The 25,159-nt window shown below is 28.9% G+C and overlaps 1 protein-coding gene across 1 annotated transcript; it reads left to right on the top strand.

The window, feature by feature from the left end:
- The first annotated feature begins 27 nt into the window (after nt 1-27).
- LOC107442325 (heterogeneous nuclear ribonucleoprotein F) lies at nt 28-24,091 on the top strand. The gene is given in 10 exon segments (XM_087168499.1): nt 28-196; nt 4,802-4,899; nt 13,408-13,563; nt 13,641-13,784; nt 19,211-19,349; nt 21,467-21,638; nt 21,640-21,837; nt 22,411-22,546; nt 22,621-23,211; nt 23,725-24,091. Coding segments are annotated over 10 exon segments (1,776 nt in total). The 5' UTR covers nt 28-182; the 3' UTR covers nt 23,853-24,091.
- The last annotated feature ends 1,068 nt before the right edge of the window (nt 24,092-25,159 follow it).

Below are 25,159 nucleotides of genomic sequence, written 5' to 3'. Positions count from 1 at the left end.
AAAAATTGTTTCAAAGGCTTGTAATAAGAAATGGCAACAACTCATGCGCGTCGTTTACCGGTGTATAACTTTTCGCCATTTGTCGGAAAAATATCTTATTGTTCTATTAAATATATGTGCAACATTTTGTTGCATTTTAATTAATATTTCTCACTTGCTTATAGTGCTTATTTCATTTCATAATGGATAGAGATAGGTAGAGTTTATTACAAATTTACAACACTCAAAGCAATGTTGCATGTATCATTACCATGACGTTCTTTTTCTGTATTAAATTGTAAAATATTTAATTCATTTTAGAATGTTATTTAATTAGCAGTGATTAAATTTTAACGCATAGTTATTTTGCAAAGTATTGTCAAGATCATTATTATCGTAGTTATTTAAGATTATTATTGATCATTCGCAGCAGTGCATTAACTGACAAGATAATATAATTAAATTTTGCGGATAAATTTTTTGTTTCATCAATTAGCTAAAATCAGTTGTTTACTGATGATGTATATTAAATTTTTTTTTTATCTCGTGGCATTTTTTTGTGAAAAAAACATGTTGAAATAAGTTGTTAACTTCGAAAGCAATCCTTTCATTTATTAAGATTTTTCTATAAATTTGATAAAAATTATATTTTTTCTAAATTAATGGGGCTCAGATAAATAGTACTATAGTTTTAACCGCATGATTTTCACAAATTTTGCAAAATATGATCCTGCTTATGTAGATTGACCTTTTAATTTAACTAGATAAAAAAAAAATTTCAGTTCATCAAAATTGTTACTGTTTTGTAATGTTATTTTTCTATAACCCTTGTGTCTTAAGTGTAAAATTGTGTTACTATTGGGAGAGGATTTCCTTTTATCATCTGTGCCAATTAATTGATCTATTATTTCTGTTATCTGCAGCGCTAACTACTATTGCAAAGGTGCTTGATAGATTTTGAGCTTGTACGTTTTTTTTTAAAGCAATATATAGGCGTTTGCTCGGAGTAGGTCCTCTTCTGTGATGTTTTTTTTTCTTTTCTAATTTCAAGCGTAAGCTGCCCAGAAGTAAATTGGTGACTGTTATCAGGGGTCTGACTAGGTTTTTCTGAAAGGTACCTATTTTGTGAAAACTTAGACATAATTTGTGAAAAATTAAAAATTGTATTAAAAAATCAACACAAAAATATGGATTTATCATGTCTTAAGGGATACAAAAATAAAATTTTAAGAAAAAGTATTTTGTGAAACTAACGTTTTTCCTAAAGTTCAATTTGTGAAGGTACCGTTATACGGTAGTAAATTCGGCCTCGACAGACCCCTGGTTATGCTGCAAATCATGATTGTTGATATAAAAATCTTTAAAATTAGCAATCTTCTGAGCAGGAAATTACAAAAAACTCTTAGAATCGCAGCAACTTATTTCTCAGGTGCAATTCTCTGCATATTTTTTTTTCAGGGTTGGGGTTTTGGTTAGGACACAAGTGTCTGTTACTGTCTTAAACTGACTTAAAGTGTCGAAAACCTTTAACATTGGTAAAAGGTAAAAATTTTATATGTGTAACCATTGTATACATAATAATTACATATTTTAATAAATACTTTTTATGCAGTTTACTTTAATTTATTAAAATAAAATAATATAGTACAGTACAGAACCCGTTATCCGGAAATCAGAAAACCGGAAAACCAAAAAACCGGAATGAAATTCCATACATTTCCCCGCTATTTTCAAAAGAAAATTTTTTTTTCCTCATAAGATTTTAGGATTTTTCTTTCTACTTTGAAAGATGTTTATCTTACCATCATTTTGGAAATAATCATTTGTGTATTACTTCGTTTTAAGATTATTTCCAAATGTTTTTTTTTTTTTTTTAGTTGGGTTTAACAATAAAAAAAGACGGCTTTTTGTAGCGATTCAGAAAACCGGAAAAATCAGTTATCCGGAATAGCGATGGTCCCGATCATTCCGGATAATCGGTTCCCTACTGTATAACTTTTGAAGCTGCACAGTTCATTGAATAATAAAAGCAGGGATCTGTCCAGACATTTTGTGAAAGGTCCTGTTTTTGTGAAAATTGCTAAAAACCTTTTCAAGGAATTTTTAAATTGTAAATAGATAAGATTCTGCCTAACAATTGCTGCTACTAAATTAGAGATGCACATACAAATATTTGGTATTTAGCTTATACTGCTCAAAACAGAATATTCATTTCGGAAGAATAATGGAAACAAAATCACTCATATTTTTAATACAGTACAGAACCCGTTATCCGGAAATCGGAAAACCAAAAAACCGGAACGGAATTCGATAAATTTTCTCGCCATTTTCAAAAAAAGAAAAAAAATTTCCTCATAAGATTTTACGATTTTTCTTTCTTTTTTTAAAGATGTTTACCTTACCATCATTATGGAAATAATCATTAGCGTATTACTTCATCGTTTTTTCTTATTTTTAAGATTATTTAAAAAATTTTCAATTTTTAGTTGGGTTTAACAATAAAAAAACGGCAGATTCAGAAAACCGGAAAAATCAGTTATCCGGAATAGCGATGGTCCCGACCGTTCCGGATAATCGGTTCCCTACTGTAATTTCAATTGACATATTTTAAATAACACAACTTAGTTATATATCAATATTAATGTGTTACGCATTGAGTAAATTTAAACAATTAAATATATAATATTTTATTTAAAAAATTGCCAGAAATTAATTTTTATGTAATATTATCTATTAATTTTATAAATAAATATAAATTGATCAATTATTTATTTACAAAAATAATTATCATTTAATATCAATAGGACTGTGCACACGATGTTTGTAAAAGTAGAATTATTTCCTTAGAATACTACATTTGGAATTTAAACCCAAATTTCTTCTAATCAGACCCCTGAAAAGTGAATGCCTTATCCTTTAAATATGCTTTTAATATTGATAAATTATGTTTTTGCATGAGTATAAATAAAATAATAAACCCATCCAATATTAAAAATAATATTAAACTTTTTTAATAAAATAAAAACTTGTCTTCAGTTTGTTTCTTGTTCAAAAATTAACCTTTTATTTTACACAATATATTTTTTAAAATTGACATAATTTGAATAAAAGGGTTTTGGGCAGAAGTTTAAACTGTAGATTAATCCATTCTGTCCTAAACCTTGCCAACTCTGATTTTGAGTGCATAATCCTTTTGTTGCTTTAGCCATTATATTTGATATAAAAGGGTACCTATATGGAAATATCCCTGGCACTTAAATTGGCAACAAATTTTGTTTGTACTTAAGTTGGTGATCATTCACTAATTACGTATTTTTCTAACAATGGAAAGATAACAAAATATTTTTTACAGCTTAAAAAGTGCTTATTTTTTGTTGAAAATTTTACTATGCACCCTGACCCTTTACTTTATTATTTTAAATAAAGAGATCTAGCAATGTTTCAAAAGCACCTTTTCTTTCAATAAATAATTGAAAACTATGTTCTACTCAAATGGACAATTACTTTCATTTGATTTTTACGTATATATATACAAAAAGTTTTGATAAAATTGTATTATTAGTATTTAACTATTAAGATGTAAGTCGTTTTTAATTAAAAACAAGTGAAACAAAGCCTGCCCTAATGTTTTTATATATATAAATCAGTAAGTCAAACCATCTTAATTATTTTAATTGAAAAAATATTAAGTAAGACTATGGATGTTAGAAGCATTTTTTTTTTTTTTTGAATTAGCAATGTTTTCTGTTATGGATTTATTTATTTTTGATTTTAAGGTTTTGATTCAGAGGAAACAATATTCGAACATACATTATATCGAAATGACTAATCGATGATATACATATAAAAAATTTTACTTTCCTGGTCTTACTGAAGAACTATTCAACCAGTTTCATTCAGTTTTTGTATTTTGCTATGTAAAATTATCTTCTTATAAGTTTTATGTCCTATAGTTCGAAACTTTTTAGTTTATTATTAAGTAAAATGGTTTTCAAAAATATATACTTACTGTAAGTTATTTTTGCATGGAAAAATTTTTTTCATAACTTCACCTGAGCGATTATAGTTGGCGCAAGAGGTCACGATACGGAAATATCCCTGTGGAATACACAAATAGTAACATTAAGGAGTTCAAATTATGTAGCGTTCTCCTGGCCAAACTAAGGGGATCAGAAATCCGAATCAGGGTTGGCAAGGTTTAGGACAGAATGGATTAATCCACGGTTTAAACTGTCCAAACCCCTTTTACTCAAATTATGTCACAATTTTATCTGAACAATATTTCAGAGGTAAAATAAACATAGAACTAATAACGTATTGATAATTAAATATACTAGAAAATATTTGTTTTTAAAAGTATAATGTTTTATTGATATTGTTTGACTCTTCAATTTAAACAAAGGAAGATTAATCAGTAATTAAGTTTAATTGGTCCTCTCATTCAATAGTACATAACTGAAGTTTGGCCTTGCCGTACAGGTTAAAATATTAGGGACTAAGTGCTTGGTTCGTCATAAACAGGTTTATTTGTCTATAGTACTATTCAAAAATACTTTTATTTTATTCATGTTCAATTCTTTTAGCATAGTGGTGATACATCACCAGTGTCAGTAACTGAAACTAATGTTATGCCCTTCAAAACTGTTAATACGTTTTTCAGTTATTTTGTATTTTCGATTTAAACTACTATATTTATATTTAAAAACAATTTTTTTAAAAAAATATTGTGAAAAATAAGATTTCTAGGTATAATCTTTCTAGTTTCTAATATTTGCATAATGTTAAGATTTCTAAATGCTTAATTAAAAATGTTTTACTGTAGGAAAAAGGAAGATGAAGAAGAGCGTGATCCTTTTGTTCTGAGAGTTAGAGGACTGCCTTGGTCTGCATCCAAAGAAGATATTGTGAAATTTTTTAGTGGTAACTGTGACTCCTCTAATCCATCCTCTACTCATTTTCTACCATTACTGTGAATAATGATTAATTTTTAGATTGTATGTTTTGTATCACATTTAATGCTATTTAACGTTCTAAAGAAAAATCTTTACAGTTGTCAAGGGCGCCGGCAGAATAATATAAAAGGGGGTGCAACCCTCTAACAAACTACCCCCCTCCCCCAAATTTTTTTTTAAATATTCTGTTATTACATTTTGTTTTGTTATTACATGTACTTTCATCTGTTAATTTTTTTCAAGATACATTTCTTCATTGTTAACAAGATATTTATAAAAAAAAGTACGAATTTATGTGGTACAAAATGTGGAGGAATAGTGAAAATACTCATGAATCCCTCGAATACATCGATTTAGTTATTGAGGCCACACCTTTTTATCTAGCTGTAGCGGAGGAAATCAAAATTGGCCTAACTCTTGGCCTCAGCTACTACTTGCACTATTGAACGCACTTTTAGTACAATGCGACACACCAAAATATGGAATCGGTCTACAATGCCTCACGAGAGATTAAGTAGTTATGCTCAGTGTGCATAAGAAACAAATCAAAGATAACTCAGAATTCATTGAACAAAAGCAGATTTGGACAGCTAACAAGACGATAACAAATCTTGCTTGATTAAACATTTTTTTAATTGTTACGTATCAATAATTACTTAATTATTTGTTTTCGATTAAAAATATTTTTAATAAAAAAAAATTTATACTCTATAATTGTTTATAAATAAAGCCAGGGGGGTGCAAGTGCACCCTGCTGTCGGCGCCCTTGACAGTTGTATTCCTGAGACATATGAAAAGGAAAATGCTGATAGTTGTAATTTCTCTTAGTCTCAGATTAGTCATTGAATTTGTGGTTATTCACTAATTGTATAGTTTTGATACACTTTAAACTGGGGATGCACAACCTTTTTGAGTGAAGGGCCACTTGCACAGCAGGTTGGCTAGCGAAGGGCCGCACATGTATTTAGACATCTTAATGACAAATGTAGTAATGTTTATTTAAACATTAACGTTCTATTTTTTTTTATCAATAAACTTAGTAATATATTTTTAAAAATTTAAAGGTGTTTCATTATTAGAATTCACTCAAAAATAAAGATATTATTTTTTTTTTACAAAAAAAATTGCTATTTTTATTATATAAACAATAGATATATCAAAATAAATAAACATTGAACAAAAGAAACGTTTTTTTTTATCATATCATGCAATACGAAAATTCATTTTAGAATTAAATTCTAATAAATAAAAAAAAAAACTGCAATGCCCACAGAATGAAAGTAGGAAAAAATTTTGTCATAATTAAGTAATATAAATTCAAACTAAATATTTTAATTGAATAAAATTTACAGGTTTCAAAGAAAAGCCTGAAATAAAAACAAGACTGTGATAGTTCAAAATAAAATTCCATGCTTATTTTGTAATGTACTTTATTATTTAATTTTATTAATTATTAGTTTTTTATATCGTAAACATTTTCCTTTTTTTTTATCGAAAAAGATCACTTAAGCAACAAAAAATTGAAATCTAAACTACAAGCAGTGAGCAGTTTAAAAATTCACGTTTTTTGCCATTTTATGACTTTTTCAAGTTGCAATAACATTGCATTTAAATTAGGGATGTAACGAGTATTTGGCACCTTCTGTGAAAAATTCAGTTGGTTGAATGATCAGTCAAATATTCGGCAGAATATTTTTTAGAAATATATTTTTCTAAGTTTTTTTTTTTTTTTATATAGATATGTATTAATTTTTTTTTTAAAAAATTTATGTTCAGACAAGTCAATTTTGTCATTTTTTCGATACTTTGAGAATTGAGAAGGATTTTTTTAACATTTTTTGGTGTTTTTATTATAATCTAGAATTTTAACAGAACGTCTCATACTATTAATTTATTATCACTCTTTCCCTGTACTGTAATATAAATAACCAGTATCTTTGAAAAGTGTGATTTTCAGTATTCAAGTTTTGTTTCAGGAAAGAAGAAAAATTAGTTTTTTCTGTTTTTCTTTTTTTTAGTCATTTTTATTATGACTCAACATTTTTTTTTAAAAATAAAGTTACTAATAAAATTTACATTATAGCAATTTTTTTTCTTCAAAAATTATGGCAATGAGAAAAATTTAAATTGAGATTTTCAACTTAAGATTTTCGTTTAAAAAAAATTAAGAGCGTTTTTCAAACTTTTTATTATAACGCAGTAATTTTTAATAGCATTTCTATTGACTTAATTCTTTTTTTCTTGGCTTTTTCTGGTAATTTTTATGTTTTCTGTTTCGCTTTTCGACATTTTCAAACACGTTCTTGATTGGCCTTATTTTTTAGAGTTAATTTATAAATACTTTTTTCCAGGAAATATTATTCTGAGCATTGAAATTTTAGTTTCAGAGTTGCTATTCAGGGCTTCAAGTGCTGCGCATTTTGCGCCAAATCGGTATATTTGCGCATTACTGCGCAGAAACGACATTTTATGTTAAATTTGCGCCGATTCTGCGCCAAAAATGTTTTGGGGACCAACTAAACATTGCCAAATTTTAATAGCAAAAGAAAATTTTTTCTCTTGTTGATTTCATCGTTATTGATGTACCATCGTCTTCGTCAATGGAAAGCTAATAGCCTTCTTGCGCTATTCTATTTATAGATTAGTACCATGATCCTTGAATTAACTAGGGGACCATCCACTAAGTACATATTTTCATGTTGATCCTCAGAACAGTCAAGAATCACAAAGCTTCATAACCTCAAACTTTCTATCTCCGTTTTATTCATTATATTAGTAATTAGATAAAGATAAGATTAAATAAGGATAAGAACTAATTGAGTTTCATAACTTAAATTTTTTATCTGAGGGACCATCCATTAATTGCATATTGTTTTTAAACAATTATTTTACTTTGTTACTTTTTAAAAAAAAAAATTTTTTTTTTTTACTTATTGCATTTTATTATTGTATTATTACCTTCAAAATTTTCAGTGCTCTTATTTTGTTTTAGGAAATAACTTAATAATATTTAGAGGCAAGATTTTAAATAAGTATGAAGAGAGGGGTTTTAAATATTTTAAATGCAGCAAAAAATATTATGTTTTTCAGATTTGTCATTCAAAAATACTTTAATTCATCTCTTAATGATTTGATTTAAAGCAACTGATATGAAAAATTTTAATTATCACAGATTTGCTAAATATTATGAGTGTACGGACAATATAATAATTTACTTCTGAAAAAATTTTTTTAGCTTCAATACTCGTATTTGCATTTGAAAATTATTTAATTTTTTTTAATCATTTCATTAATGCAATACTTTATAAGTAACCAATTTTAATAAAAATTTATTAGGGGCCATTCACTAATTTACATTTGTAATATAAATTTATTAAAGTTTTCTTAATTTGCTTAATTCTTTACATATTTTTATAGATTTGGTATGATCAATATTAATCTTGTTAATGTTGTGTTGAATATACTATTACAAATAACATTTATTTAAATTTTAATAAAATTACACTCGATAACCTTAAATAATAGTTAAATTAATTAGAGTTTTGAATTACCTTTTACAGAATTAAATAAAGTAATAATTAATTTAAAAAATAGTATGAGCCACTCAATGTTGAATTTATTAAATTTTTTTTTTTAATATTTCGGCAATATTAAATAAATTTTTAGGTCTTTTCCACACTGAAACACCATTGATTCACTTGCTGTATGATGAAATGGTGTTCCTAGTTAAAGCAGGGCGTTTTTTTAAAGAGTTTTGGTTTTCATGTTTGTCAGGAAAGGACTTAAAATCATTAGATGTAGAAAACGCAGAAATTTGGCAAAATTCAAATTTAATAGATGTTGGACTAGATACCACAAAGGTGATGACATCCTTATCTTCTTCAGAAAAAAAATTATGTATTTAGGTGTCAGATCTTTTTACTTGGCATGCACAAAAAATTTATTAAAAGCATTGCCTCAAAAAAATAGGTTACTGTGCCCTCTTAAAGTGTTGCATCCTGTAATGAGAATAGAAAAAACTTCTATTAAGTCAATAAGATATCTGGCAACAGTAACCCCATCCATTATAAAACCTGGAGAGGCATCTTTGTTACTGGATGAAGGGGGCAAGGTTACATGGGGAACCAGAAAGTTATTCTTCTGACTCAAATGAATATGCACAAATTGATGTGTTTTGGAAAAACTATTTTGTGAAGAAAGTTAATTTGGGAAATATCAAATATCCTCTTATAACAAAGCTCTATTGTGCGTACCACATGGGAATGCCGATGTTGAAAGAGGTTTAAGTGTGAACAAAAAGCTACTTGACAATAAGGCAAGTTTAAATTTGAATAGTGTTAATGGTTTGAGAGAAGTTGTGTCACATATCAACAAAATAGGGGTTTAAATAACTTTAAAGTTGACAAAGATATGATTAAAGTGGCTCGTGCAGCATTTAAAAATTATTCTGCTCGACTAGAGGTTGTGAAAAAAGAAAGCAAAAAACACTGAAACTGACGAAAGCAGATTGAAATCTGCTGAAATTGATTTGCAAAAAAAATTGAAGGCTTCTCAAGATCTCTTAGCCGCAGCTGAAAATATATTAAAGATGGGTAAAATAATAAAGACATGTCGATTATAGAAAGCGGACGGATCCTCTTATCTGAGGCTAAGTTGAGGATAGCAGAATATTTAACAGCATTGGAAGGTACCAAAAAGAAACTTAATTTGTTAATGCAGGGACCTTCAAAAAAGTGTAAAAAAAAAGATATGTTATTAATGGACAAAATTAAAAATTCTTGTTATTAAATTCTTCTTTTAATTCTATTTATTAAATATGCTCCAAATCTTTGTTTTGCTGCTCCAAAATTGCTTTTTTGTTGCTCCTAAGATGCTCCAAAACCATGTTTTGCCACTTGAAGCCCTGTATGCTGCTGAAAAAAATTTGCTATTTGGCCCCAAGTGTACGACGTTCAGTCGATTTTTTTTTCTTCCTTTTATTTTGCCGAATATTTGGTTTTTGACCAAATCACAATTCATTACCACATTCGACCAAATCATATTCGTTTCGGGGGGAAAATGTAGGAAAAGTAACTAGGATTTATGATAAAACTGCACCGAAATACCATATCAAAAAGTGATTAATTAATTGCGTGATTAACAATCACGTGCCGCAATAACATCATAGTTAAATAACGGGATCGTCAAAATCATGTGGAAAAGTATAGAAATAGCTGGGGGGGAAATTACTTATATTTATGCTGAACTCAGCACGAATAAAGCGTGTCAAATGCACGATTTAAAATTTGCATGTCGTAATATAATAATTTGAATTTTTTATAATACGTGGGAACGCATAGCAATAACTATCGAAAAAAATTGTTGAAAAAAAGGAAGAATTGCTAAGAAAAAAGATAAAAAAAATCACTTAGGTTTAAGATGAAATCGTCACAAATTAAGTGCACCAAAAAGTTATTATTTAAATGGGCGATCTGAAACTTACTTCGTAATAAAAATTTGGCATTTTCGAAATCACGTAGAAAAGCGGAAATGACTGTTTAAAAAAAAAAAAAATCTTTTATATTTGCGATAAAATCAGCTTAAAGAAAGCGCGTTAAACGTACATTTACTAAAGAATCTGTTAAAATTGATTGTGTCAAAACGTGATGACTCAAAAGTGCGATTAAAAATTGCCATTTTTAAAAAAAATTTCATTGTGTTCAGAAGCTCTCGCGGGCCGCACTTCAGTAGTCAAAGGGCCGCATGTGGGCCGCAGGCTGTGCACCCCTACTTTAAACCTTAAAAGTTTTGAAATGCTTATCATATTTTTATTGAGTAACATGGGTGCAAGAGGTCTGTCCACTGGACGGATTTCCGTCTTTAGAAAATGTTCGCGTAAGTTAAGAACAAAAGTGACTAAAAAACTGAAAAATTTACGGAAATGTCCAAAAGCAGAATTTTTCTTCTTACATTCTAAAAAAAAGTGCCTCTTTTAAAATAATTTTCTCTTTGCTTTGAATTTTAGTCGGAAAAATTTTTCATTCTTGGCCCTTTTTTCAACTTGCACCCAATGTTTAGTAATGTATAATGATAGAACTATAATGCTTCTAAAAAATTTCAATACTGCTAATTTTAAGCCTTTTGTACCAAAGTACTTTTAAATAGCCATTTACTTTTTAAATAATGGTAAAAAAAAAATTCTTTTTTCCTCATTACAATGTATTACATTTTATTATTACCTGTTTATTTTTGTTTGCATTTTATTCTTTAGTTTCTAGATTATATACAATTTAGTTTTGAAGTAATTTTTTTTTTTTTTTTTTTTTTGTATGAAAATAACTATAATTATTGATTATTTATACTTATTTTGATCTATTTCTATAATGAGGAATCTATTTCCAAAATCGAGAAAATTCAAGCTCCTAGATTTCTCACCATGTGTAACAACTATGTGCAAAACCATCACAACATTTTGTAAAATTATCTTGATCAACTTGTTATTATTTTAATTGAAATTGGCTTTTGCGTTTATTATTGTTATTATTATATATATATATATATATATATATATATATATATATATAAATTATTGAGATAGATTTTAACTGAGCCACAAACTTAGATACCCCTAGACAGACATTGTGGCAGAACATTGGAGTTCCTGCAAAGAGATTTTTCTTATGAAAAGTTATAAAAAAAACCTTTTTTTTTTTCTACAGGGATTTACATGTAATATTCGAATCATGCATTTAGATAATCACTTCAGGGTGCGCTCAATTTACGTCGATAGTATCATAAAAATTTATGTAATGTTTCAATTGTATTTTCGGCAGTTGATTTTCATGTGGATTTTAATTATAATGATACATTTCACACAACATGGAAAATTCAAATTTTGCATTTGAGTATTTGCTTTTACAGCAATTATTCTAGAGAATTTTTGGCAGTTATTGCTATTGATTTCTCCATCGTAATTTTGAAATCTGATATTTTTTTTATTTAATATAACAACCTAAAAAGCGCATTTGAAAGGGCTGATTAGCCAGGGCTTAATCCGGGTCGATTTTGGCACCGTTTTTCGGTACCTTCACACACACAAAAAAAAAAATCAGTATTTCAACAAACTTTGAAGAAAAGAAAAAACGCATCTTCACGAAAATTTAAAAAAAAAAAAAAAACGAAGGAATTAAAGTACTGAATAGTTTTCCAAGCGGTTCACAGAAAAGTGAATTCACAGTGAACGCCATCAGGTGACCTTCCATGCAGCCGCACTAGCTCGAAAACAGGCTTGATATGCTGATGTCACTTCTCCTAAGTACGCCATTCATTCAGCGTGAGTGGTGAAGTTTTTATATTAGGCAACTGGCTAAATTGAGCTAGCGCGTAAACAACTCAACACATTTTCCCAGACGGCAAGTGTTTTTGTTATGATTTGATATTAGCGTAAAACGTGTTCTATTTGTATTTTTTAACAAGATTTATGAAAAGTATTTATAATGAAACAAGGAAGAAATTTAAGTGTAGCGGGTGGATGGCTCACTGAATAGCAATTATTATATGAAGCGTTTGCACGCGATCGATAGTATAGGAACGAAATCGATTTTTAAAAAAATTTTCGGCCTGAAAAAACTGTCACTGAGGAGAATCCGTCACAGTTGATAATGAGGCACAGTGTATTAAAAATGCTACGGAACCAATAATTGAAGAGCAAAACAATTCAAGCTTTGTTACAATATGTGTATATGTGCTCAATATGTGTATGTGTTTTATAGTATTGTACTTTTTGTATACAAATGTAGTTTTTTTTTTTTTTTTTTTTTTTTTTTTCTAAACAATGCTAAATTTTCACAAAAATAAAAAAAAAATTTCGCAAAATTAGGTACTAGGATTAAAAACCTGTATTAGCATGATTTCAACGTCTATCTTTTTTTTTTTTTTTTTTTTTTCGGCAATCGCTACGGATTTCGTGATTTTTTAATTATTTTATTGTTATGATTATTTACAAAATGCAAAGAAGGAAATAATTTGTGTGTCTCCTTACAGAGTGCGAGAATATCACCCATAATATTAGAATAAAAAATTATTACATGTTCAATTAAAACAAATTATGTAGTTTTTTTTAGTAAACAGAGTGCTTTTGTTATTTTAAATTAGGAACATATATTTTTAATTATTGAAAGTATCTTGTAGAAAGATGTGTTCAATTAAAACAAATTATATAGTTTTTTTTATTAAACAGTGCTTTTGTTATTTTTAATTTGTAACATATATGTTTTATTATTAAAGGTATCTTGTAGAAAGATATTATTGTTATAGAGAATTTTGTCATAGATAGCTCGAAAAAATTCTGCTGTGAGGCTTAGTTCAAAGAAAGACTTTCTTTCAGTTCTTATTTATATATATATTAGTTTTACTGTGTGCTTATTTTTCTTTGTATGTAACTAAATGCTAGTTTTTATATTATTTTTTTGAAAAGAACTTCTGGTTTATTTTTCAGGGTGTAATTTAAAAAATGGGGCTTCTGGTATTCATTTGACTATGTCGAGAGAAGGGAGACCTAGTGGTGAAGCCTATGTTGAGTTTGAAACTGAAGAGGATGCTGAAAAAGGTTTAGATAAAGACAACGAACATTTAGGCAGTCGCTACATCGAAGGTAAGTTATAATTTCCAATTTCTTATTTACTTTATTTGTGTTTTATTATTATTATTTATTTGATGTATTTGTTTTAGTTTTTAGATCTAAGCCTAATGAAATGGAATGGGCTTTACGCAAATGTGGTTTAGATGGTGAAGAGGCCTTTGGTGATGCCTGTGTTAGGCTAAGAGGATTACCATTCGGATGCTCAAAAGAAGAAATTGCTCAATTTTTCACAGGTATTTTCATTATTTTGTTTGTTTGTTTTTTATCCCTGGTGGTAACTATAAGTAAAATGATTTCAAATATCCATTTAATTAATATTATTTGTTAAAAATTTTAAATTTGTTAAAATTGCCCAAACTTGTAAAATTTTATTTATTTTTAAAAAGAGGTTTATAAATTAATGGTCAAATTTTTTTTAATTTTTTTTAATGCAAAATGAAAGCAAGTGTTCACATATTCGATTCCAGATTTTCTCAAATCTCTCTTTTTTTTTCCAGCTTTCTTTTATATGCTAAAATTTATTAATATTTAGTTTTAATCATATTTAGGAATGAATTGCATTTAACTTTTTTACTCCTACTGTTTCTAAGTATTTTGAAGCTAGACTGCAGCATAAATATAAAAGTCATAGGACATAAAGTAAAAAAAGTTGACAATATTGGTGGCAATGGTTAAAATTGTGTTGGTTGTAGCACTTAGCACCATTCCTAGATTTTTTTTTTTTTTTTTTTTACTATCAATACCTGAATAATCATGAATTTAATCTGAATCTAACCTATTTCATTATACATTTTCATCATTAAAAAATTTCATTTAAAGATAAGTATGTTAAATTTAATGATAAATAGTTGCTCTTAAAACAATGGTGTACAGTTTTATTAACCTTCTGAGGGTAAGTCCTGACTTTAAACTTTTATTTGCGGGCTTTACTGCCTCAAGAAACCAGCTTACCCCATATTATTCAATGGGAAAGTAGTGTGTGGCAGGTAAATTTCTAGGGACTCAACCCTTGCAAATACGCTTATACAGTCTACAGTTGTACAGATTTTTCTGATACATGATTTTTAATGCTATCCGAGACTTAATGTTTTACTTCTCATTTCATATCAAGAGTTATGTCAAGCATCTTTCCCCATTAAGCTATCAATGTGTGAGATATATTGTGTATTTTTTTTTCTCTTATCACAAGTTTAAAGTTTATGAGCCTCTTAGGACTGGGCGATGTAAGAAATTTTATATTGTGATATGTCGTTTTTTAGACAGCGCAATATAGCGTATGTTTGAAAATTATTTTTTTTAATCAAAATTGCACAATTTTAAATCAACCAAATAGAAGTAAAATAAACAAAAGAAAATATTCTGAAAAATGCTTCTATAACATTAATAGCATTTCCTAATTTTTCGATTTTAATAATAAGGGTGGATTGATTTAATGCCAATGTCTTAAAGTAAAAACAAGCACGAGCTGTTTTACTTTTTAAATTTCGCAAAAATAACTAAATATGGAATTTTAAAAAAACTATCAAGGTACACTTAAGTACTGAATGTTTTTTCTTTTTTCAATAAAAATTTTTTTTTCATGTTGAGAAAAATAACTGCACTTCGAATAAATTTTTTATTGCACACTTGTCAAAATCTATAAAACTTATCTAAATAAACTTGAAATCTGTAGATCAATAAAGTGTGTGATGTGTTGGCAAATTGAATTATGGTGTTTTATTAGGATATTGTCTTTAAAATTCTGTGTTGTGTTAAACTATTTCTAAGATTAGTTTACTAGGTTTATTGCAGTTTTAGTTCTAAGTAATTTATTCTTATTTAGTTACAACATAGTCACTAACTTACCATTGCATTCTCATTAACAAGACTACAAAAATCCATCCATTTAGCCAATAATATTATAGGAAAATGAAATATAAATTAAGGTAAAGACAGTGTGAAGCCAAGCTATAAAATTAAATTCACATTTCCTCTTTGAGAGAGACTTGTTCGAAACATTTAAGTAATCGTGCAAATTGTGGTGTAGCTTTCGTGGGTATACAAGATTTATGTTGATGAATCCTGGTGAAGTACTGTGAAAAGTTTCAATGACAAGTGTGTTTGTTTATTGTGTGAATGAGGGCTAGCTGTGAATACAGCTTTAACTTAGTAAATACGTGAATACTGCTTAATTTTAGTAAGTATGTGAATTCAGCTTCAACATTAATGTTCCAATGCATTCTGAGATGTTGACACAAATATGATAGGTAGGATGTTACTATATGTGTATAATCGCTAGTTTTTGACTAAGAAAATAATTTTGTTTTTCACTATATATAAGCTACTCTCATTTTTCAGGAGTTGAAATTTTTAAAAAACACTTTCATTTTTTCTGCAGTGCATCAAAAAAATTCAGTGTTCTGATGTTCCAAATGAGTGGGGACTTGTACAAAGTCCCCACTCATAGTCATATTCTATTAAAATATGAAAGGTTTTTATCCTGTTCTTTCAAAAAGTGAGAGAAAGAGCATCATTTCTAGAGTGAATTATCTTTTAAACTTCTGTGATTTCAGAATTTTTTTTGTTAGGCTTTTTATATTATACTGTTACTTTCAAGAAGAAATAAAAAATTTCTAGCTATTTTATTGCTTCAACTCTTTCTTTACTGTTTTTAGTTTAAAATCAATAAATATGAAGATGCAGAATATAACAGTTTTGGTTATAACTATCATTTCAATTTAAATGTTATTACAGTCAGACCTGGATATAAAGTCACTTTTGCAAAGTCCCGGCTCACTGAATAGGAATTCTTTGTTACAGATTATCGGATATATGGTCAAGATTTGAAAATCGTTATCGCTTATAAGGTCATTTTTATCTGAGGCGTAGCATGGTGTCCACCACATGCATAGCAAATTGTTTTCATCATGCTGGTTTTGTGAGTTCTCTGAATACTGTGGATGACGAAAACCAAAGAAGAAGACAATATTCCTCTATCTGTTCTGATGGAAGATTTGAAAAAATCGTGGCCATGCCAATGAAGACGAAGCTGAATATGGTTTGATTGATAAGGAAATTGCCACTACTTCTGAAGCTACGATTTCTGATTGTTTCACAAGTTGTTGACAGTGATCCTGAGACTGTAGCTGTAACCCAACGGAAAGCCTTCAATGCAATAAATGCCATGCGAATTTTTTTTTTTTTTTTACAAACCATGAGGGAGCTGTGGAACATTTTGAGAAGTTACAAAATCTAGAAAACATTGTTCGAAAAATGAAACAAAAAACGAGACAGACCTGCATAAATGATTATTCTGAATAAGGAAAGGTGTAATGTATGTATGTACACTTTGAGGAAATTTGTAAACAGCTTTATTTTAAATAAAATAAAAAATTTAAAATCTAGCTTTCTTTAATTCTCTACTAATTCTGTTAAATATTTATTGACTTAAATATTTAATTTACGGCCGAACGTTTTCTTTTTTCTTACCATTTTTAAAAAATCCTAGTGTGTACTATTTACGTGCTTAGTTATGAACTGCTAATGAATTGGTTAAGAGGTCACCCCGCTTATAAGGTCACTTTTGCAATGTCCCTTAGGGTAACCTTATATCGAGGTCTGACTGTATAATGTTTTTTTAAAAATTTATTGGTTTTGTGGACAAAATAGTAACTTCGATAAGTCATCAAAAATTCTTGGAATTCATGGAAAGTTATAGATTTGAAAATCGTAAATGCAGCTGATCATCCCTTTGCATTGATTGCTGATCCAAGAAACCACTGGTAATTTTATGGTGGTCCGAGTTAAATATTGTCCCTGATCAACAGATCACTATTAATTTCAAGCCATTGTAAATCACCAGATTATTCAGATTGCCTTTGATATTGTTTGTTTTGCATTTAAATATATATTTTGTATATTTCATCAAAATTGTTTATGGTTTAGAAATGGGTGAAAATCCACCTTGGTGAATAATTTAAAAAATGGCTCAAACAAAATTTTCTTTTTTTTTCTATTTATTATCTTTTTTCTATTAATTTTCTTTTTTTCTATTTATTATCTTTTACCTGCGATCAATAAAACTCTCTATCCAAACACGTCGGTAAAGATTCAGTTTAAAAAAAAACATTTCAGGTAGGAGTTTTATTCTTGGTCTTTTCATTACATATTTATATAATTTTTCTAAAATTTTGCAAATTTCTATGATACTTAAAAAATTTTATTTAAGTTACCAAATTCTTAATTATTTAAGGAAAAGAAAACAATTGAATAAAAATGGTTTTAAAAAATTGAAAATAATTTTTTAGCCATTTAGTTTTGCTTTACAAAGTTAATATTTTGATACTTTATCTCAACTATATTAATGAGTCCTAAAATTTCTCTTTAATTTTAAAAATTTGGAATTCTTTTGTTTACTAACAATGTTATCTTCAAATAAATGTGTAGTGGCATGTTTGTAATGTTTTTTAAATAGTAAAAATTTTCGATACTCATCGGGTAATTACTATCCCCTTTAAATATATATCAGATAGAGACAACAATTTCCAAACGATATATATTAGATTTATTTTTTAAACTTAAGTTAATACAATTTGTAAAAATAATTTATTTTTTTTAAGATAAAATCAAGCTTATGGACCCTAATAGAAATGGAACTGTCATTAAACATAACTGCTCTGTAGGGAAGAACATGTTTGTAACCTGGAAATTATATTTTATTAAACTAGAATCTGTAGTTTTTATTTTATTGTCCCTTTTTGTACTTGGAACAGTAATTACACAAAAGTTTGGGACACATACAAAGTGATATATAGAACAAAATCTACTAATTATTTTATGAATATTGATTATGCATATTCAAGTGGACAGTTATATCAAAATATGTATGCATTTATCTCTATAATATACTAAATTACTTTAAAAATTCGGAACTGTGTGCAGGGGTGTCTGACTTTTTTATATTTTATTTTTTTAAAAATATAGTACAAAATGCATCTGTATATTTATTTTTTACTTGAATATTTTAATGAAAAATATTGCTTAAGTATGCAAAAGCTAACGAATTTGGAAAATATTCCTTATATATAATAATTTATAGTGTAATTCTAATTTCTTCACATTCTCAATAGTGGTTATGAAAAGTTCTTCAAAATACTTAACTATCTATTGAAATGCATGATGAATGCTTTTTCACTAATTTTCTCGTTATTTTTACCTTCAGATTGGCACTCTGATACAGTAAGTATCTAACTATAAAAGAAACAAGTTGAAATGGTGTATTAGTAGTAAAAACAAGGAAAATATAAAAAATATTTTTAGCCTACATTTTTTTATTTTTTTCATGCTGTAAAGTTGGTTTTAATAATTTACTGTGTTGATTCTTTTATACTAAAGAAATTCTGTATTAAAATTTATTCTACTTTCATTTTGAAGCATTGTCAACCTTATTTTAGAGTAAAGCATCGCTTGTTAATATTATTTTAAAGAAAAAATATTTTAGTGTCTCTTTATAGGGCTATTTAAATTTGCTCATGTTTTTCCTGATTTTGGTGTTCATTAATCATTTTCTTGTTCTTTTAGCTTTAAGTGATAAGAGGAAACTCTGTTTTAAAGGTTTACTTTAATATATTGCTTGAGTTTATTTGTAGTGTCCTATAATGGGTTGGATTTTAATTTAAAGGGTTGGAGATTGTCCGAAATGGGATTACCCTTCCAACAGACTTCAATGGGAGAAGCACTGGGGAGGCATATGTGCAGTTTGCATCACAGGAGATAGCTGAAAAGGCGATGGGGAAACACAAGGAAAAAATTGGGCACAGGTATTGAAGTGATCGGCCAGAGCAGGACTTTGTCCGTCAACTGGGCTATATTTCTATATTTATTATCAATATATTGTAATTTTTATTGTATTTTTTATTGTTGAGTGGGAATATCAGTGATGGAAATGGGTTTTTGTTTATTTTGAAATTTCTATTGAAGTGGGGTGGTTAGATTTTAATGTTTTGGGGTGTCTTCCTTCCTTTTTAAGTACTATATTTATGTCTCCAAAGTTGGTATATCCAAGATGGGAAAATAATATTTTTAAATTGTACCATTTCCATCACTGTTAATATTTTTTAATTCCTAGTAAATAAATATGTTTGAAAACTAGATTTTGGAGAATAAGCAAATGTCTCACTTTCCTGTAATTTGGAAGTCCTGAATTCGGTTTGTTTTTACAATCAAGTTTTGGCCAAGATTGATTATATATATATATGTTTAGCACTGTGTTGCATTTCATTGTCATTTGTCCAAAAAAAAATGGTTTTATAAATTATAAAAATGTGCTTTGACTCAGTTTTCTGAATATCAATGTTATTTTCTGCCGCAAAAGAAAGGGTGTTTCTTGGGATGTTTACTTTTAATCTATGATTTTTGTGGAGTGTTTAAAAGTTATTTTTAATAAAAGCCTAGTAGATGTTTTAAAAGTTACCTATTTAAAACAGCAATCAGTATTATTAGGATGCAATGATACAGCTGAGCCTGTAGGAACAAATTTCTATGTAATGATCTGCAACAAGACTTCTAAAAATTATAAATGAAATGTTCTGAATGCAAATGTCAAAATTATTTAAAGTATTGATTAGTTTATTTTAAAAACAAAAATTGCTGGGAAAGGTGAACTTTAGCTAATTGAATTAATCATTTTAAATTCTTGCATGATGAAACAAAAACTTATTAGCTGCGTATAAGATCTTGATTACTTGGACAAAAATAGTTGTGTAGGTATGTGAACGTAAATAGTAGTTTTACCCCAAACATAGGTTATTTTGCAGTGGCTTTGATTTCTCTAGGAGGTAAACTAGTTGATTACTTTCTGCTTTTTTTATTGATCGTAAAATATTACTGAGTATTTAAAAAAAATGGGTTAGGATTACTTATTTCCTTTAATTAATAATGACAAAGTCTAATGCTTTTTTTTTTTTTTTTTTTTTTTTTTTTTTTTTTTTTTTTGAGATTATGAGGAAAATAAAATGTCTGTAACATTCTTTGAAAACTATGACTGATTTAAAAGTATTGATTTCGTTTTTGTTTATTCTGAAGGTTTTAAAAATACCTTTTTAACTCTTGGTGCGTTAACTTTCGCCTAAACACAATTCCCAAGGCCAAGAGGTATCTCTGTAACCTTCCTTCTCTTTTTATTTGCCTCACCTGATTTAGATTATTATTGCTTGATTCCACTTTGAATAGATTTTAAGTTTCAAGCCGTGTGGCTTATTGTGGCTCTTATTTCAGTAGATTCCACACTTTTAGAGAGATTCCTAAATTCTGATGTTAGTCAAAATCGTAGCAATGATTAATCTCAAATTGCACAATTTTAAAGTATGAAATTGAACCGTAGAATAAATAACTGAATTATATTAGAAGAAAATACTTCGTTTGTTTATGTATTTTCTGAAGATTGATTTAAAAAATAACAAATCTCTAATAATTCAATCCACTTAATTGGCCATTTGAATATTACTTGAACATTTTTAGTGATTTTGGGTTTCTTTCATCCTTGTCAACTAAAATAAGCAAACCTTAAATTTTTTTCTTCTCCTCCTGTGCTTATGTCAGGTGCAATTAACAATAGATTTTTTTTCCCAGCTAAGATATTAAGTCTTACTTGAACTTGCTTATACTGCCCTTTTCAATACCAGCCAAAATAAGTAAATTGCAAACCTCCATCCCTCAGATACTTTTGTATGTAATATTTGAATGGCCTTTAAATTGCAAATTCTAAGCTTTTTAAAAATATTGTTAGTTTATTTTTGTTTATTTACGCTTATTTTTAGTTTATCTAAACATTTTCATACATAATGAAAGATACGTAAGCGTATTATGCATTGTTTTACTTTCAACCTTTATACTTTAATTGTTGTCCTTTAACATTGATCTAATTCAATGTTTGTAGATATATAGAAATCTTCAAAAGCAGCTTGCAAGAAATTCGGAATGCTATGGGCATGGGACCTGTACGAATGAGGGGCATGGGTGGATCTAGCAGACCTAGTCCATATGATAGAAATGATAGGTCTGGTGGTTTTGGTCGTGGAGGACGAGGAGGTAAGAATGCACTTCCAAGTCATGTTATTTTTCATGAATCAAAATATCTGTGTTAATGGATTTTTAAACAATATTGCAGGCCGTCGAGCTGGTGCTCCAACACCGTCTGGATTTGCAATGCGTGGTGGCTTCAATGAAGGTGAAAGAATAAGAGATACTGGTCACAATGTGCATATGAGGGGTCTGCCTTTTAGAGCTGTTGAAAGAGACATATTTGATGTAGGTCATGTTTTATGAAGTTATAAGTTTCTGTTGAATAATCACAGGTTCTGGCCATGACAAATTTATTGCCGTTTAGCAGTACCTTCACAAATTCAAAACGCCGATGAACTTTACAGGAAGTTAAAATTTATTCTAACATACCTTTATTTTTTTAATGAAACATTTTTACTCTCTGTGAAACTTTTTTCTATATGACCCTGTTGGAAAATAACTTTTAGTGCAAGTACTGTTAAATGCCTGTTTTTAAATTAACAATGGACAATGATTTTTATGGGTTTTTGAATTTAGGTGCAATTTTAAGCCCAAAATTTTACAATAGCAAAATAATTTTTGATAATATGGGGAAAAATATATAAAAATTTCCCAGTCATAAATTAATTTTATTCGTAGTGTTAATTTTTGAATATATCTTCTTACTTTACCATATTTTTGTGTTCATTTTTTAATATAATTTTTGATTTTCACAAATAAAGTCTAAATTTTCGCAAAATAGGTACCTCTCATAAAAACCTAGGCAGACTCCTGAGTCAATACTATTAAATTCATTACAAATATAGTTTTCTCTTCTAGTTTTTTTCTCCGTTGAAGCCAGTAGCTGTAAGAATTAAATATGAATCCAGTGGACGATCTTCTGGAGAAGCAGATGCAATGTTTGCCACTCACGAAGATGCTGTCAGGGCAATGAAAAAAGATAAAGAAAAAATTCGTACGTATAAACTGCTCTGACACATTGTGCACTCAAAAATGTTGCTGAATACTAACTGTATTGTTCTATTTCAGAACATCGATACATTGAATTATTCCTGCAGTCTGAACCTGACATGTTCCGACACGACGCACCCTATGGGGGTCCTTCGGGCATGGGGCAGTTCAACAGAGGAGCTCGTCCCTTTGACTCCGAAGAGGGTTATGGTGCCATGGGTCCGGATGATGGATTTGGTGGTCCTGGAATGGGTGATCGTGGCTTTGGCCCTAGTGGAGGTCCTGGTAGAAATTTTGGCTCAGGACCTGATAGAGAATATGATGGATTTGGAGATGGAGCTTCTGCTAGAGGATTTGGTGGAGGTGATAGAGAATTTGGATTTGGTCCAGACAAAGGCTTTTCACCAGCTGCTGGGGAACGAGGTTTTGGTAGCACTACAGACAGATCTTTTAACAGTGGTGTAGCAGATAGAGGTTTTGGGAGAGGAGCTTCCACTCAAGGCTATGGTAACAATGCACCTGACAGAGGTTATGGTGTTGGTGGGCGTCAGTTTAGTGGAGCTGCAGAAAGGCCCTTTGCTGGAGCTGACAGATTTAATGCTGATACTGGAAATGCTGGATATGGAATGTCAAACAATTATAGGAATGGTAACAGAGGAGATGGCTTTGGTAAATTTTATTCTTTAGATATTGCTGCTGACTTGTATGGTTGTAGTTTAAAAAGAGTTAACTTATTCTGGCCTCATAAGATGTGTATATAATAGGCATTTGCTAAACTAAAATCTATCTAATGCATTTTTCGCTAGCCGTGATCCAAGAAAGCCGCTAGAAATTTCCAAAAATCACCTATCACATTTATGTCTAAAAATTCTTGTATATTTTATTTAAGGATATTTCTTTTAGATTAATAAATGTGATTGAAGATAAAAGTAAACCTATACATAATTATTCATTTAAATTATTCTGCATATAATTTATTTAGAATTTCAATATTTTAAAATGTTAATGATTTTACTCGGAATTTTTCAGGATTTTTAAGTTGGGCTCATAATCACCCCTGCATTAGTAAAGTGACTTAATTTTAAGAAAACCTTTTCACAACATCTTATAAGCTTGCAACTGTGCTTAAGCTCTGATATTTATAGTTTTGATGATCTAAATAATGGAAATCTATCTTTCTAGCCAGTGATCGTGGGACTGACTCTGATTTCTTTGGATCAGGAAAGCTGTTTGGCGGCAACAATTACCAATCTGGTGGCAACAATCGTGATTTAAGTATGATGGGTCCCACCACATATCCAGGATTTTAATTTCATCTCTTTAGAAATGAACTTTTATAAAATAGTGTTTTCACTCTTCAACTTTGGCAGTATGACAACATAGCCAATCTGTATTGTAATTTCTCATTTTTCATCTCATTTTGTTTCATCCAAATAGTATATTTGTTTTCTGTTTACTGATGTCTATATATTGGACATATACTAATTGCTTCTGTTATTCATATGTAACTTAGAATAAAAATAACTCTTTATGAGTTGCTTAATTTTTACTATGTTTCTTCTTTTTTTTGTGCCTCAGTTATGCTTAAAATTTGTTTCTAAATTTTAACCAAATGAATATGCTTTGCACATTATTTAATTTATATATAGTCTGTGACTGTCTGAGCTTTCTGCACTAAGCCTCAAATCTTCTGTATTTTTAAAATATGCATTAAATTAAAATTTTGCACTTTTGATCTAGTTATATTTACACATACCTGTGTAATAATTGGCCCTCATGCCTTGCTCAAACTGTGACCTTGTGAATTTTCACTGTGCTTCGTCCTAATAGTACGAGCTGTTAGGCATCTGATAGTACAAAGAAAATAACTTATTTTTCTACTGTTTCAGATTTATTTGATCTATTTGTGTTGAAATGCATTCCTGTAACTGTACTGTTTGTTTCTTTGAATAAGTATTAAAAAATGAAAACGTGTAAAATCTTGTGAATTTTAAGTAAAATCATCTGTAATTTAAAACTTGAGGGTTTCGGAGATAAGCTGATCTTATAACTAACCTGATGGAGAGCTCAACTCGCAATTGTCTGACTGCACAATAATTCTTAGAAATTTCCATATTTGCTGCAGATATAGAATTCTTTTGTAGTTCTGCACCTGTTGGCTTACCAAAAAATCCCACTTTCTGTTGTTGGGAATAGCTAAGTATGCTATTTCATTAAATCAGCTATTATTGAGTTAACATCAGGGTGCCCACCCACCTTGAAAACCTCGAATTATCATGGAATTTTTTTATGCTGGAAAAATCAGGGAATTTTAAAGAAAAGCTAGAAATTTCTTCTTAGTTTAAATTATGTCATTCATTATACCCACATTTTATAGATGGAAATGTATCTTCAAACGGTTAAAATGTCATCAACTTAGCTATACTTTGCTTGCATCGAAATTTGCTCCATTATTACCCTGTTAAACTAGACTGCCACATAAAATTCTTCCATGGTTGCTAAACAAATGTAGAAACCTTTGATCTCTATGGAGAGTATCGGACTGTGCAATTTAGGAAACACAAAGATTGTGGTGGACGTGGAAGAAGGGGTTAGGATATGCGCTTCTGTTTTTTAA

Source organism: Parasteatoda tepidariorum, chromosome 7 (assembly GCF_982258835.1).
Source record: "Parasteatoda tepidariorum strain Cologne lab strain chromosome 7, Ptep-v5.0, whole genome shotgun sequence".
NCBI classification, from domain to species: domain Eukaryota; kingdom Metazoa; phylum Arthropoda; class Arachnida; order Araneae; family Theridiidae; genus Parasteatoda; species Parasteatoda tepidariorum.
Note: the sequence above shows the minus strand (reverse complement) of the source record. Positions and strands in the feature narration are given on the sequence as shown.